This window comes from Sorex fumeus, unplaced genomic scaffold (genome assembly GCF_029834395.1).
Source record: "Sorex fumeus unplaced genomic scaffold, SorFum_2.1 ptg000047l, whole genome shotgun sequence".
NCBI lineage: Eukaryota > Metazoa > Chordata > Mammalia > Eulipotyphla > Soricidae > Sorex > Sorex fumeus.
This window is the reverse complement of record NW_026606104.1, coordinates 42,091,259-42,107,092: the sequence shown is the minus strand read 5'-3', so window position 1 is coordinate 42,107,092 and position 15,834 is coordinate 42,091,259. Positions and strand designations below refer to the sequence as shown.

Here is a 15,834-nt window from a genome sequence, read left to right as displayed (position 1 = left end):
GTTGGTGCCTGGTGATCACTCACTGATGTCCCCAGACAGGGCTCCTGGGGCAAGTGGCCCTGTGTGATCTAGAGACCTCAGGTGCTGGGTACTTTGGTGGACCTTCCCCTGGAGAGGGGGTAGCTGCAGGCACCTTTAGGAACCCAACAGCACTGATCCCTGGAACACAGGGCCAGTCTAGTCCTGTTCAGGTGGCAGGATACACACAAGCCCTGGACTTGGGGTTGTTGCTTGACCTGATCTCATTTGTCTTCAAGCCACGCAGTGAGGAAAGGATGGTGGCATCATTCTTAAATGAAGGTGCCTGCGCCAGGCCCAGCTCCTTCTGAAGCCACTTCCTTCTCATGCTGTCCCCCAGGAGGGTAGGGGTTCTATTCTCCTCCCTAGCATACTGTGACAGCACTAGGTATCAGGGTCCAGTGTGTGATGGCCCCTCCACAGCGACTGCCATGAGGGACTCTCCGGAGCCCAGCCTTGCCCGGCACTCAGGTCTCACCTCCCTAGAGGCACTCTCGAGGGCCCGACATCTGCCGCTGGTTTCCGGAGGCTCCCAACTGTGCCACCTCAACTCATTACTGCTAATGTTTGGGGACACCCTGCACACGACAGATGTTATTAGAAAACCAAATTCCGTTCTACCAGGAAGCAGAGCTCACGGAGCACAAAGCAGGTTAGGAGGGGAAGATGGATGAGCCAAGGTCCCTGGAAAATAAATGAGGGACATTTTCTTTGCCAGATTACTTTTATTTATTTCATTTGCTTTTTGTTAAAGATGCAGACACCTCACTGCAGCGTGGGCTGTAGGGAATTGGGAGTTTGTCTCAGAGCTCCAGAGGGGTGGGTTGATAATACCATACTCAGGCCAGTGAGCGTCTTGGATAACCATCAGGGGACCCAGGTCTGGGAATCACGTGGACATGTTACTGAACCTGAATTCAGTGCTTGCCACTTAAACATCAGTTACTTGAGCCAAGAGGTGGTGTGAAAAAAAAATTAACTCAGTTCTGGCAATCTGAGAAGTTGGGGACAATTACAAAAAAATTTTTTTTAATTGAGACTGGAGAGGTTGTAGAGCAGGTAGAGCATTTACCTTGCATGTGGCTGACCTGGGTTTGAGCCTTGGCATTCCTTTTAGTCCCCCAAGTACTACCCTACCAGGAATAATTCCCGAGTGCAAATCCAGGAGTAACCTTTGGACCACTGGGCATCACTTGGTATGGCTCTCCCCCGCCTCCCCGACACACAGTATTTTTTACTGAATCACCCACCATATGAATCACAAAGTTATTCATGATTCAGTTTTCAGTTTCAGGTGTACAATATTCCAACACCAGCCCTTTTACCAGTGTCCACTTCCCTTTACCAATATCCCCAGTTTCCCTCTCGCTCCCTAACCTGCTTCTATGGCAGGCACTTTTTTCTTTTTTCCCATTAGGCATGATGCTTTACAACCTTTACCTCTTTTCAGCACCCAGTCCTTGTCCTGAGAGACCAGTTCAGGGGGTTTCTTATCCTCAAATAAACTATCTTCTGTCTCAGGGTGGGACTAGGGGGTTATACAGTGCTGGTTGGAAAAGTTAGAAGAAATTGTTCATCATAGGAAGAGCAGGAGGAAGCTGTCTCGAGGCCATGTGGACTGACATCAGTGGTTAGTGAATCCTTGGCTAATGATTACATGGTTCCTCACAATATGGTCAAGCACCCCCTTCTCTAGGGCCTGATGATGGCCTTCCAGAGTCTTTTAAGAGGGCCTATTGTTGACTTTTCTCCAAGGTAAGCGTCAGGAATATTCTCAGAGGGACTGTTGTTTACTCTCTCTCTATCCATAACTGGACCCAGTTCAGCTTCAAACACACAGGGTATGAGAACATCCTTTAGGACTGAGGGACAGAGCACAGACCAAGGGGAACTAGGTTCTAAGAAGTACACATGAGAGGAGCAAGATGTGCTCCTTGATGCTTCCCAGGGTGCCTCCAAACCCAAGCGAGCAGGGCAGGCCTTGAGAGATGGGTGTGGAGGGTGATTCTCAACATGGGAAACCTTACAGAATCTCTTTGGCACTGGTTTCTTGCCCCTCAGTGGGCAAGGGTGGCATTTAGTGCTATTTGCAGCTAAGGGGAATATAGCACTGTAGCACTGTCCTCCTGTTGTTCATCAATTTGCTTGAGCGGGCACCAGTAACGTTTGTTCCTGTTTTTGGCATATCTGATACGTCACGGGTAGCTTGCCAGGTTTTGCCGTGCGGGCGGGATACTCTCGGTAGCTTGCTGGGCTTTCTGAGAGGGGCGACACCTTGGGCTGGAGCAATAGTATTGTGGTAGGGTCCTGGCCTTGCATGAGTCCCACTTGGGTTCAGTCCCCGGCCTCTCATACTGAGCAACCCCAGGAGTGATTCCTAAGTGCAAAACTAGGAGTAACCCCTGAGCATCACCAGGTGTAGTTGGGAAAAAGTAAAGGTACACAGCAGCCAAGGAGATAGTTAGGTCAAAGGGCTGAGTGCATGTTTCGCATGTGAGAGGCCCAGGTTCTGTCCCCAGCATGGTATGGTCCCCTAAACTCCATAAGGAGCAAGCCCCAAACACAGAGCCAAGAATAGCTTCCAAGACTGCTTGGTGTGACCCAAATATCAAAACCAAAAAGTAAAATGAAAAAGCTTGGGCTCACAGGTCAGCAGAGAATCCCTCTTGTTTCCATTCTTCAGGTATTTATGGGAGCATGAAGTGTGTGTGTGTGTGTGTGTGTGTGTGTGTGTGTGTGTGTGTGTGTGTGTGTGTGTGTTTCTTTGTTTCTTTTCTGCTCTGCCTTGAGCACCAGATAGAAGAAAATACTCTTCCAGACAAGATTTACTCTGCCCCCCGACCCCTGACCCAAGAAGGAAACTCAACCCAGACTAGGGCTCCAGGACTGTGTATGTGTGGAGGTGGGAGTGGGGAGGAGTGCTTAGTACAGGAGGTCACCAGTCAAGTGAGCAGCAGATACCAGGGACCTGCCAGGGACTGTGAAGGCAGGGCCCCTGAATTTGTGTAGAGCCACTGGAAAGGGTCTGAGGGGTAGGAATTCAGGACTTGCTGGGACCATGGAGTAAAGAGTCAGGACAGAGTCCTGGAAACAAAGCAGGGTCTTCAGAAAGAGAGACTTTGGGTCCAGAGTGATAGTATAGCAGGTCGGGAGTTGTTGGCCTTGCATGCGGCTGACCCAGGTTCAATACCTGGCACCCCTTGAGACTGCCAGCAGTTATCCCTGAGTGCAAAGTCCTGAGCACCATGGGGTGTGGCTCCCAAACAAATGGGCTGTGGGGAAAGAGAGAGAGAGGGAGGGAGGGAGAAAATGAGAGAGAGAGAGAGAGAGAGAGTGTGTGTCTGAGTCTCATGCATCTTGGTGGGATGGGACGGAGGAGGGGGGGCTTCCCTCCTCTGGCCCTGAGCTGTGGTTTCCAGTCCTCCAGCCTGCAAGCTGCTGGCCACCCCCTCCCACCCACCCCGACCCACCCCCACCCCAGGAAGGGGCATAGGCCTGTCCTTGTTGTAGCCATTAGCAGTGTCTCGGCTCTCAAACCCATCTCTCTTGCGACCCTCCTCTGTTTCCTGTTTCTCTGGTAAACTCAGGAGAAGCAGGAGAAGCGCCTCTTTCCTGTGGGCTCTCTGTTCTCCAGGGAGACAGATCAAATTAGCTTTTTTTTTTTTCTTTCCAGCAGTGCAGGGACAATAAACAGCGAGCTGGGAGCAGGGAGTGGGCAGTGAGAGCCACTTAGCTGTGCTCTTTACGTTTTTCTTTTATTGTCTGAGATCCTGGAGAGAGAGAGAGGGATGATTTGAGCCATCCCAACCACCCGGCCCCTTACACTTTGGAAACTAGGAATGGGACCAGCATTTGGGGGCATCAAGGGAAAAGCAAGGCTTTTGGTGCCGTTGCAGAATTTTACATGCCTGGACCTCTGGATTTCTCAGGAACGAAGCACCTCCCACATGCCAGGAGCTATTCTGAGCCCCAGAAGACGGACAAGGCGCCTCCTCTTGAGTGGGAGGAGAGAGGTGATAGTCACACAAAAGAAGATACTTTCAGATAATGCTAAGCTGGAGGGGTAAGATGAGGTGGTATCAAGGAGGGTAGTCGGGGTGGGGTGGGGCCACCTTAACTAGGAGATGAGGCTTACACAGAGACCCACAGGGAGAGCAGCTGTCAGCTTTGTGCAGAGGGAGCAAAGGCGTTCCCAGTGGGGGTAGGGACAGGAAGAACAAATGCAAGGGCCCTGAGGTGGATACAAGCAACAAGGCAGAGAGAGCTGTGGGGAGAGCAGTGCAGGCTGGGGCCAGGCCACCCGAACCTGGCAACCATGGTAGCATATCCCGTTCTGCCATGACCAGAAACCAGGACAGGGCTCAGCGGTGGGAGGGGGGGGGGGGGAGCATGTGAGTCTCTTTTGTCTGCATGTCTTCTTGTTTTGTTTTGTTTGGGAGCTACACCTGGTGGGGCTTGGAGGCTGCTCCTGGCCTGTGCTTTGAGAGTCACAGGGTACCATGTGGTATGGGGGATGAACCCAGGTCTTCTGCATGCAAAGCATGTGCTCTGCCCATTGAGCTCTCTCTCTAGTCCCTGATTTTTAGATTTTAAATTTGGGGGCTGTATCCAGAGGTGCTCGAATGCACTGCTCACTCCTAGCAGTGCTCAGGGGACCAGGCTGTACTGGGGAGGGAACCCGGAGCTCCCACATACGAAGCACACACCCCAGCCTTTCGAGTCCTGTTTCTGGTTCCGTGAAGGGTTGTTAAAAAGACCTTTCTTGGAGCTGGAGTGATAGCACAGCGGGCAGGGCGTTTGCCTTGCACGCGGCCTGACCCTGGTTCGATCCCCAGCATCCCATATGGTGCCCTGAGCACAGCCAGGAGTAGTTCCTGAGTGCATGAACAAGGGGTAACCCCTGAGCATCGCCGGGTGTGACCCAAAAAGAAAAAAAAGACCTTTCTCATGGTCCAAATGTAGACAACTGAGAAATTTCTATTCATGCTTGAGTTAACTGAACAGTATTTGCCATAGAAGGCAAGAAAATACAACCACACTGCAACACGGAGAGACCCCCAAACACAGTCACATCCAGTGGAAGGAAGAGCCAGACCCAGAGACCTGAGTGGTGGGAGTCAGTTTATATGAAGAATCGGGACAGACAAATCTAGAGATAGAAAGTAGATGAATGGCCGCAGCGGGCTGCAGCAAGCAGAGGAGGGGGGCAGCCTCTGTGAATGGGTGTCAGGCTTCATGTGGGCTAAAAACGGTTTAGGATCCCATCACGATGATGGCTGCACCATTCTGTCACTGTGCTTTAAATGGATGAATCTGATGGCACATAAATTATATCCCTATAAAGCTTTTTTTTTTTTTAGCTCGCTCTGGTTTCTGGGTAGAGAATAGTCTGGTGGGTACAAGAGTGGCAGGAGGGAGAACTAGGAGCTGCATTTGGTCTCTGCTCCCAAAGGTGCAGTGGGCAAGCTCAGAGAGGGGAAGTGATGGGGGCTGAGGCTGGAACACTGGTGGGATTGGAGGGGAAAGACAGCAATAGTTTGGGGCGTGATCTCTGAGAGACCTGGGTATAGACCCTGAGGTGGGGACACCAAAGCTGGCCCGAGTGAGTACATGGAGCTCTGTGCTAAGTGAGGTGGGGGCAGTATGGGTGGGAATCCAGATCTCAGAGCCCTAGGTCAAAAGGGGGTGTTCAGGCTAGAAACCTCAGAGTTATCCAAGCAGACTTAGGGCTTCGGGGCCAGTGAGGTGGCCAGAGGAGACAGATGCCACCTTTGGCGGGGAGGCCCCAGCCGTGGCCCAGACCACGGAGCCTTGGGGCCGGGCGTGGGCAAGGCAGGCAGTAAACTAGTCTGAGAGGCCCTGCCAGCCTTGCGCTGGACTCACAAGACGTTCAGGCAGGGAGAGAGGCTGCTTCCTGGTGCTGGAAAGGCCCTGGCTCTACTCAGAGCCACAGTGCTCTTCTGGGCTCACAGGCTCCAGCCTTGGGGCTAGGCTGCCTGCTTGAGTCCTGGGGGCCTCAGATGACACCTGAGCCTCAGCCTCACGGCACCAAAATTGGTCTGGGGAAGTGGGAGCATTTTCTGTTGCCCCCTGCGTCCCCTGCAAGATCCCTATACATGGTCAGAGGTCAGGCTGAGATTCACTGCACTGGAGTAAAATTAGCCCCGGTTTTGTTTTTGGTTTTTTCGCTTTTTGGGTCACATCCAGCGATGCACAGGGGTTACTCCTGGCTTTGCACTCCAGAATTACTCCTGGTGGTGCTCAGGGGACCATATGGGATGCTGGGAATTGAATCCAGGTCGGCCACTTGCAAGGCAGCGTCCCCCCCCCTTTTTTTTCTTTTACCAGTCTTTGTAGAAACTGTCAAACTTGCCAAGTATGCCCACTGAATATATAAATATTTTTTTTTGGGGAGGGGGAGAGGCAGTCTCGGACATACCTAGTGGCGCTCAGGGCTTACTTCTAGCTCTGTGCATGGGAATCACTCCTGGGGATGCTCAAAGAACCATATGGGATGCCAGGAATCAAACTTGGGTTGGTCTCGTGCAAGAAAAGTGCCCAACATGCTGTACTCTCTCTCCGGCCCCTGCCTACTATATTTTAAATACTCAGGGCAGGATGTCTGAAAAAGTTTTCAATTAGCAATAATTGGTAAGGTAAAGGTAAAGGTAAAGGCCCTCCCGTTGATCGTCGATTTGCTCGAGCGGGCCCAGTAACGTCTCCATTGGAGACTTTGTTGTTACTGTGTCTGGCATATCGAATACTCTCAGTAGCTTGCCGGGCTCTCCGAGAGGGGCGGAATAATTGTACCATGGATAAACCTCATGGGCTGTGATGCTGCCACTGTGCAAAGCTGGCCTAGTTTTTGTGTGAGTCGTGAGTACTGGGTGTTGAATGCCAGGTTCAGGAGAATCTTGTCATTACTCCCACCCCCACCCTTGCCTTGCTGCTCATTTAGGATTGGAGGTGGGATCGTTCAGACATAAGGATAACCGTGTTCCAAAGTCACAAAAGCGAGCTGGACATGTGGGGCTCCCCATGCCAGCACAGCTCAGGAAGATGGTGCTGGACAAACACGCCTGATTCCATGCTTCTTGTAAGTTTTGTACTATGGCCACAGCAAGACAAAGACAGTGTTTGGATGACCTGCTTTCCCCTTTGCCTGAGGGGCTCTGGGGATGTGGGCTTCTCAGGATGCATATCTTAGGTGAGAAAAGGGGGGAGTCCAGTGTGGGGTGGCCCTAGTCCCCCAGGAGGGTTATTTTCTTTTGCTTTTTTTTGGTGGACACACCCAGTGATGCACAGAACTTACTCCTGGCTCTGTGCTCAGGGATCACTCCTGGTAGTGTTCTGGGGACCATATGTCATATGAGGTGCCAGGGGTCAAGTCCAGGTCAGTTACATGCAAGGGAAGCATTCTCCCCACTGTACCATCTTTCTGGCCCCACTTTTTCTTTCTTTTCTTTGAAGTAAGGTGTTGGACCACAATGTTTGGAGATTAGTCAGGCTCTGTGCTTCGGGGACCATGTGGTGCTGGGGATTGAGTCAGGATTGTCTGCATATGAGATAAGCACCTTAAACCTGGGATTCTCTCTCCAGCCCTTCAGTGACATTTTATAGCTCAAAGACTGAGAGTGGGATGAAAATATTTCATATTTAATATTTAATGATTAGTCCATGAGGACAGAGATGTTTGTGGTGGGAACAGTGAATCTGGTCAAGGAGCAACACCAGGGAACTTCCTGTGTGCTGGAAGGTTTTGTGTGGACCAGATAAGAGACATACGTGTGGTAAGGAATGGAGGTCTGTGAGAACCTGGCAGTGTCCAGCTCGGCTTCTAAGGGAAAGAATCTCAGGAATCTGTGAGTGTCTTACTACCTCCTAGAGCACTAAAGGCTTCTGGGAGAAATATCTCAGTCGTCATTGTTCCACTGAGGCATATAATTGGCTATACAAATTGAAATGCTCTGAGACTGAAGGGACATTTTTAATGAATACGCTTGAACAGCAGGTGAAAAATGAAACTGTCCCGAGCATGTCATGAGTGGAATAAGGGGTACCATGAGCTTGGAATTGACTGAGATGGGGAGGTAAAGGTTGTGAACTAATAGGGAGATCGTGGTGGTACTGAAGAGGGGACTGCCAGAGACTGGAACAGTTGTTTGCTCTGAGCAGATGAACTGGGTTTCCACTGGCTCCTCGGAAATACTTGCCAGCCTCACTTTCCTCCCAAAGTGGTAGGATGGCTCATCAGGACCTCCACCAAAAAGAAAGATGAGTTGGGCTCCAATATCCCCAAGGCAGACTGCCCCTGTCATTCTGGGGCACCTTCCCAGCACCTTCCTTCAGTCCCCCCATTCCCATTCCTGTTTAAGCACCCCCCACTACCAGGCAGCCCCTGGCAACCTGTGGACAGTTCACAAATCTTCATCCCAATTTCTCTGGCATCAGGGCTAATGGCAAGATGCTTGCTCTGTGCGAAACGCAGAAAATGTTGAGATTTATTGCTTTGAGAGCTTGGTCTGTCTCCTGGGCCTGGTTGATGCAGTTGCCTTCAAGTTTCAGAGCAATTTGTTTTAAAAAGAAGAATTTTTGACAATAGTGTTTTGCCTCATATTTACGCAGGTTTTTTTTTTATCGTTTACAAAGAATGGTCTCATATTAACAATAACAATCATCATGGTATGTGCTGAGCTCTTACACGGGGAAGCTTAATTTCTCTTTGAAAGCATCCTCCTTTCCCATAGATGGAGAAACAGAGGCCCAGGGAGGTTAAGGGTTTTTCCTGAGGTCACACAGCCCAGGGAAAGGACAGAAAAGAGTTGAAGACAGGTCTACTCTGCCTCTCCTATTGCCAACCTGACCCAATGCCTATCCATTTGCAGAAAAACAAAACAAAGAACCAGAGATTTTTGCTGAAAACAGCGAGAGGTTAGAACGAGTATAAAAATAACCACATAGATTCGAGGGAATCCTCGAGTCCCCAAACAATATGTTGTGCTAAGATTATTTTTGTAATGATGCAGGTGGTGGAGGGGCTGGAGAGGGGATTGTTGGCAGGGGACTGACTTTCTAAGTTCCAAGATTCCAAACTATCCTAACCAGCCAACTACCACAGGGCTGTTTACATTTAATAAAAATAAAACAACAAATTAGGTCCTCGGTTGCACTGGCCACATTTTAAGTGCTGAAGATCTCGCCACATATGTGAATCCTGTTGAACAGCACAGAGAGAGTAAATCATAGCACGAAGCTCTGTTTTGTTTTGGTTTTGGGGGGGTCACACCTAGCAGTGCTCAGGGCTTACTCCTGGCTCTGCACTCAGGAATCATTCCTGGTGGGCTCAGGGGACCATATGCCGGGGATCAAACTTGGGTGGGCTGTGTGTAAGGCAAGTGCCTTTTCTTTGGCTTTTTTGGGTCACACCTGGTGCTGCACAGGGGTTACTCTTGGCTCTGCACTCAGGAATCACTTCTGATGGTGTTCAGAGGACCATATGGGATGCAGGATCAAACCTGGGTTGGCCACATGCAAGGCAAACGCCACCCCTCCCCCCCACTGGACTATCACTCCAGCCCCCAAGGCAAGTGCCTTACTCCCTTTTCTATCATTCTGGCTGCTCACAGATTGGAGTTCCACTGCACAGCATCACTGAAAGTGGGCCATGAGCCTGTTCCTGTTTGGTCCTGAGCATTCTGGAGGAGGGTGAGCCACTGACATGGGTGACAGTCCTTTTTTGGAGGTGGGTCCCTGTGCAGTCCAGTGCTGCATGTAGCTGCCTCTGTAGCATGGAGCCCTGACTCTGGACAGGATTATGAAACCAGGGACACTAAAGGGCAGAAGGCAGAGGCGCCATCGTTCACCACAGCCTTGCTATTCAAAGTGCGGTCCGAGGACCTGCTGCATCTCTAGGGACCTTGTTAGATGCTCAGAATCTCTGTTTCACATTAGACCCGGTGAACATAATCCTGCATTTTAACAAGCTCCCCAGGTGATTCAGGTGCACATTTAAGTTTAAGAAGCACAGACTTAAGAGACAAGCAGAGTGGGATCAAAATATTGTCCCAAATATAGGAAACCAAATAGGTATTTTTAGACACACACAAAATAGCAACAGCACCCCCCTGGTTGTGTGTGAGTGTGTGTGTGTGTGTGTGTGTGTGTGTGTGTGTGTGTGTGGTTATGTTAGTTCCAGAAACACAGCGCTCCTGAGTCTCCCCATCAGAACAGTAGCTTCCCCAGGACATGGCACCAGGAGGGGAGCTGTGGGGTGCCCTTTTCCCACAGGGGGAGTCCTTCCCCAAAGCTAAGGAACCAGAGCAGAGAACCACATTTTAGGCCTTCGAGACACTGCCTTTAAATCCTACTTTCTTTTCTGCTTGTCTTTTTCATTGCATTTGGCTCTTGAGGGTACCGGCACCAAAAATATGAAGGAGTGTGCAAAGCTGGGGGGACAGACATAGGGTCATATAAAGGGGCCATTTGGAAAAGGTCGGTGTCAACCTCTTCCCAGATGAGAGTGCTCTGCAGGCCCTAGTACTGGGGCCAGGGGCAGCCGAAGCTTTCTGGGAAGGAACCAGCATTAGACCCGTGTAGGAAGAAAAGGTGCCATGGCAGTTCCAAGCACAGCGAGGGCTACATTGAGGCTTAAAAAAAGCCGGGCAGCACACTGACCCTTGGGGGTGGGGAGAAGGGTGGGGGTGAAGGGGCTCTCTAGGGCTGGTTCCAGAGCTCAGATCCTGCCAGGCGCCCTCCTTTATCAACGATGACTCATCCCTTAATTCCTCTTGCTCTCAGCCTAACTTGCGTCTTATTTTTATCCCCGGGATGGAGTTAAATTGCCAAAGGGATGCTATTTCTCGATCGGAAGGACCCTGCTGGAGCACGCATTTAAAATGCCCATTCTCCAGATCATCTCACTCACTGTGGAATCGGGACAGACAGCAAGGGAGTAGACAGGGCCGAACAATGACAAAGCTTAGATGACAAAATTTACTGAAAAACAATGGGGGAGGGTTGGTGGGGTGAAGATCTGACCAGAGGTGACACAGGACAGCATGGAGCATGATGGGCACTTTGGTGCTGGGGTGTGCAGTGACTTTGTACATCAATAGGATTGATTTAAACATGATTGGTACCATATTACCAAAATTGGAATTAAACAGTTTTTAATGTCCATTTTTACAACATGTTCCCAGCGAACATGTAGAAAGCCAAACTTTCTACAAGGGGGGCAAGGGGAAAGGCTGGCATTATGGCAGGATAGCTGTGGTGGCAGAAGTGGTGGTGGTGATAGTGGTGCTGATGGAGGTAGTGGTTGTGGTAGTAGTGGTGGTAGTTGTGGTGGTGGTGATTGTGGTGGTGGTGGTGGTGGTGGTTGTGGTAGTGGTGGTGGCGGTGGTGATTGTGGTGGTGGTGGTGGTGGTGGTTGTGGTAGTGGTGGTGGCGGTGGTGATTGTGGTGGTGGTGGTGGTGGTGGTTGTGGTGCTGGGGGTAGGACGCCTGAGGCCTTGTTGGACTGTGAAATGAGACAGGGCGCTATCACAGGAGCAGCTCAAAGGAGTGAGACCAAGGTGCAATGGGGACTGGTCCACTATACTTTCATGTTCTCTTTATGATACTGAAAAAATTCAAAGCCAAACCAGCCATTGTTCTGCGGCTTTTGCCTGGCCAGAGCCAGTGGCCTTACTCTGACTGCAGACCTCTTATTTTCCCAGGGAACTATCAGCCATTGTCTGGGGTCTTGGTGGGCCTATCTGTTTCCATCCCCAGGACAGCCACGCTCAGATCTTTGGAGAGAGACCCAGTAGAATCAGGAACCACCAGAAAAAAACCCCTCGTGTCTGAGAAGGGCCCCCCCGTTCTTGCATTGTGTACTTTCTTCCTACTCCTTTTTTGAGGTCTGCTGCTCACCCTCCTGGGATTTCATGAATATTTCAATACATTTCTTTCTGAAATTAGAATTTGTTTCTATTGTTGGTTATTCAGAATAGCAGCAGGGATGTCTAGCCAGAAAGCAGAATTCATCACACAGTGAAATACTATGCAACCAGGTATTGCTTGGTAGTTAATGGGAAAGGTTCACGACTTATACCTAAGAGCAAACACAAATTATGATCAAATAAGATGCGCTGGGCAGGAGCAATAGTATAGTGGGCAAGGTGCTTGCCTCTTAGTGGCTGACTCAGGTGGTCCTCAACCCTGCCAGGAGAGACCCCTGAGTACAGAGCCAGGAATAAACCCTGAGCACTGCTGGTTGTGCCGCCTTCCCCTGCCCCCCCTCCCGTCAATAACAACAAATAACCATGTGTGCAAAATACACTCTGTACAGTCATAGGAAATAAAAGAAAATATAACTTCATTCTGAAAGCCAGAAAAGTGATTTTTCTTTTTATTTCTTGACCTTTCTACAGTATGTTTTCCTGTTCTTGTGTTTCTCTTGAATGGATCCAAACTGGCCCCTGGAGCAATACTATGTTGATTGCTGTCAAGAGCACGAGATTTGCTGGGTTAAAAAAAAGGGACAGCCACACATGCTAGGGTAAAAGGGAGCTCAGATAGAGAAGGGAGCACCAAATAAAGTGTGTTGGGAGGATCCTCCCAGGATGGGAGAAGCATGCTGAAAGTAGACTATAGACCTACATGATTACCACTCAATGCCTATTTTGCAAACCACAGCACCCAAAAGGAGAGAGAGAACAAAAGGGAATACCCTGCCACAGAGGCAGGGTGGGATGGGGGGGATGGGGTGGGAGTGATACTGGGATCCGTGGTGGTGGGAAATGGGCACTGGTGGAGGGATGGGTATTTGATCACTGTATAATTGAAACCCAAGCACAAAAATTTATAAGTCTACAACTGTACCTCATGGAGTCTCACTAATAAAAATTTTAAAAAAATAGGGACTGAACAAATGGGTCTCCAGAACAAGGAGGAAACACTTCACACACTTCCGGCGGGCCAACAGCCTCCCCGCAAACCACCCCCACCTTCTGCTATTTTAATGCAACTTTGAGAGGTAAAGCTTCATCCTTCGGTTTGATGGCATAAAGTGGTCCAGAGAGATGAGGCCACCTCCTCAGGTTTCCACAGCAGGGACTTAAATCGGGGTCCCAGCACCCCAGTGGCTTTCAGGTTGGTGGAGAGAGCCAAGATCACATGGAGGAGGACTCGGTATGACTGTGTCCACCTTGTCAGCGCTGTGAACAAGCTGTAGGGCGAGGAGTGAAGGCAGAAGGACTCTGCCCAGAAGTGTCCTGAGACTCGCTCTCACTCTGCTGCATGGCCTTTGGTTCCCAGTGGGGCCCAGGGAAGCAGAGGACGGTCATGGGGAGAGGGAGTTTGTGGGAACTGCTCCAAGGCTGCTTCTCACCTGCTGGGGCCCAGCTGGAAGCTCCTGTGCATAGAGAGGCTCTCCTTGACCCTAAGACAGGACCTGGTCATTCATATTCCACCCTGCTCTGCCTAGCAGAAGCATTTCCTGGAACTTCCAGATGTCTGACCTGGTACCTGTTTACTCTGAGATCTGGGGCCCCATGCATTCTGCTGCCTAAGGGCAGGGCCTTGAGGAGCTAGTACAGATGTGGTGCTGCTGGCATCAGTTTTCTGCAGGTACTTACCACGTAGCTGCCGCTGCTGGGTGGATCTGATGCACCAGGATCGGGTGGTGGTAAGGAAACTGCAGGTACAGGGTTCACCTTGGCTTTGCCGTGTGACCTTACACTTCTCTGAGTGCTCTGAAGATCTGACCTAAGCATAAATATCCTCCTCCACTGGAAGGGCTTTCTGGACATATTAGTACCAGTTTAAGGGAAGGTAATAGAATTTGGATTCATTCATTAAATTATATCTTAAATCAGCTATTTCCTCCCTCCCTCCCTCCCTCCCTCCCTCCCTTCCTGCCTGCCTGCCTGCCTTCCTTCCTTTCTTCCTTCCTTCCTTCCCTCCCTTCTTCCCTCCCTCCCTTGTTTTTAGTCCACACCCAGTAACGCTTAGAGATTGCTTACTCCTGGCTCTGTGCTCAGGGATCAATCCTGGTGGGGCTCAAGGGACCATATGTGGTTCTGGGATTGAATTTAGGTCTGCTATATGCAAGCTCTACGCCTGACCCATTATACTATCTCTCTGGTTTCTCTTTCTGTTGGGGTCATATTTAAGGGTACTCTGGGGGCTTCTCCTTGATCGGTGCTTGGGTGTCACTCCAGAAATGCTTGGGGACCTTGTGGTGTCAGGGGCTGGAATTGTGCCTTCTATATGCAAAGCATGTGCTTTAGCCCTTTGAGCTATCTCTCTGGTTCCTGATTACTCATTTCGATGATAATATTGCATTGATTTTTTTCATGAGTCACTGATGTGTAATGAACCCAGTCCTATTTCTTATTCAATAAATTCTTTTATTGTAAGTTTACAGATTTTTCCATTACGATAATGAAAATAGCACTAGCTCTTAACACGTAAGCCCAAATCAAAGGGGTACTTCTTTTCAAATTATAAGGTAAATGATAGAGTTGAACACAGAGTAAATGTTGGGTAAAAGGTATTTAAAATATAGAAGATGGGTCAGGGGTTCTGTATATGTATATGCCTTAAGATTTAGTTTATCATGATGACATCATTTTGAAAGCACATGATACTGAAAACTATATTTATAATTTGTAATAAAATACAACTGCAGAGAAAAGGTAAAATCAAGCAAAAAAGAAAGAAAACCAACAACAACAACAACAAAACCCCCAAAAATCAAACCAAGAAAACCCCATTCCCCAAAAAAATAAAATGAAGAAAATCAAATACTCAGGGTCGTATGCAAACCTCCGGTCCTTTGGCCCTGGAATGACAATTGAGTTTCATAGAAATTTTCCATAGAAAGGAAGGTCTGGGCCTGGTGTGACATCACTGCGTCTCCAAGTCCTATCTCCTCACAGAGGAAAAGAAGTTGCTTGTCCAACACATCTGCCCAGGGTCTGCCTGGGAGGGGGTGGCGTTCCCAATCCCTTTGAGAACAGCCCCGAATCCTGAAGTGGCCGGGCAGCAGGAGCCTGTCAGAGCCGGGTCCCTGGCCTGTTGGCACTGTCCATGTGGCTCACGGGTAGTGGGTGTGCCTCTGTGTTGAACACCCAGTCCTCCAGGGAGAGCACATCATCTTCAGAGAACAGAAGATAGAGGTACCTGCACCCCGAAGGGCGGGAGGAAGACACAGCCTGTCAGTACCTGGCAATGGGGTCCACGAGGAGGGACCTCAGGGGTCTCTGAGACCCCATCTTGGGGGCAGGAGCTGTAGTGCTCAGGAGAGTGGGCAGCACCTGGGGACACACACTAGTTGTGCCCACAGCTCTTTGTGACCACACACACACACATACACACACACAAACACACACACTGGGGCACTGCAACCCCTGAGAGCCACCATCCCCTTTTCCTGCAGGTGGCCTGAGGATTATCACTGTAGCACTCTCATCACTGTCATCCTGTTGTTCATATTTTACTCGAGCGGGCACCAGTAACGTCTCCATTTGCCCCAGCCCTGAGATTTCGGGAGCCTCTCCTTACTCATCTTTCCCAACACTGCCGTATTGGAGGCTCTTTCAGGGTCAGGGAAATGAGACCTGTTATTGTTACTATTTTTGGCATATCAAATACGCCACGGGTAGCTTGTCAGGCTCTGCTGAGGACTATAAGCATCCAAACTCTTTTCTGCTCCTGAAGTGCTCCCGGAAGACTACATCCAAGAAGATTTGGGGCACTAAAATGAAGAGTCGGAGCCCAGAGCTCCAGCTTCCTAAGCCACAGGCTCTCTTTAAGGGGCAGTGGGAGCCT

At 49.9% G+C, this 15,834-nt stretch overlaps 1 protein-coding gene across 1 annotated transcript in view; it reads right to left on the bottom strand.

Moving 5' to 3' along the window:
• Positions 1-14,390: 14,390 nt before the first annotated feature.
• The window catches only part of MAN1C1 (mannosidase alpha class 1C member 1), a 157,435-nt gene continuing 155,991 nt past the window's right edge, over positions 14,391-15,834 (bottom strand). Inside the window, exon 12 of the mRNA XM_056123278.1 lies at positions 14,391-15,186. Within this exon, the coding sequence (XP_055979253.1) occupies positions 15,060-15,186 (127 nt within the window). The 3' untranslated portion in view covers positions 14,391-15,059. The remainder of the gene's footprint in view (positions 15,187-15,834) is intronic.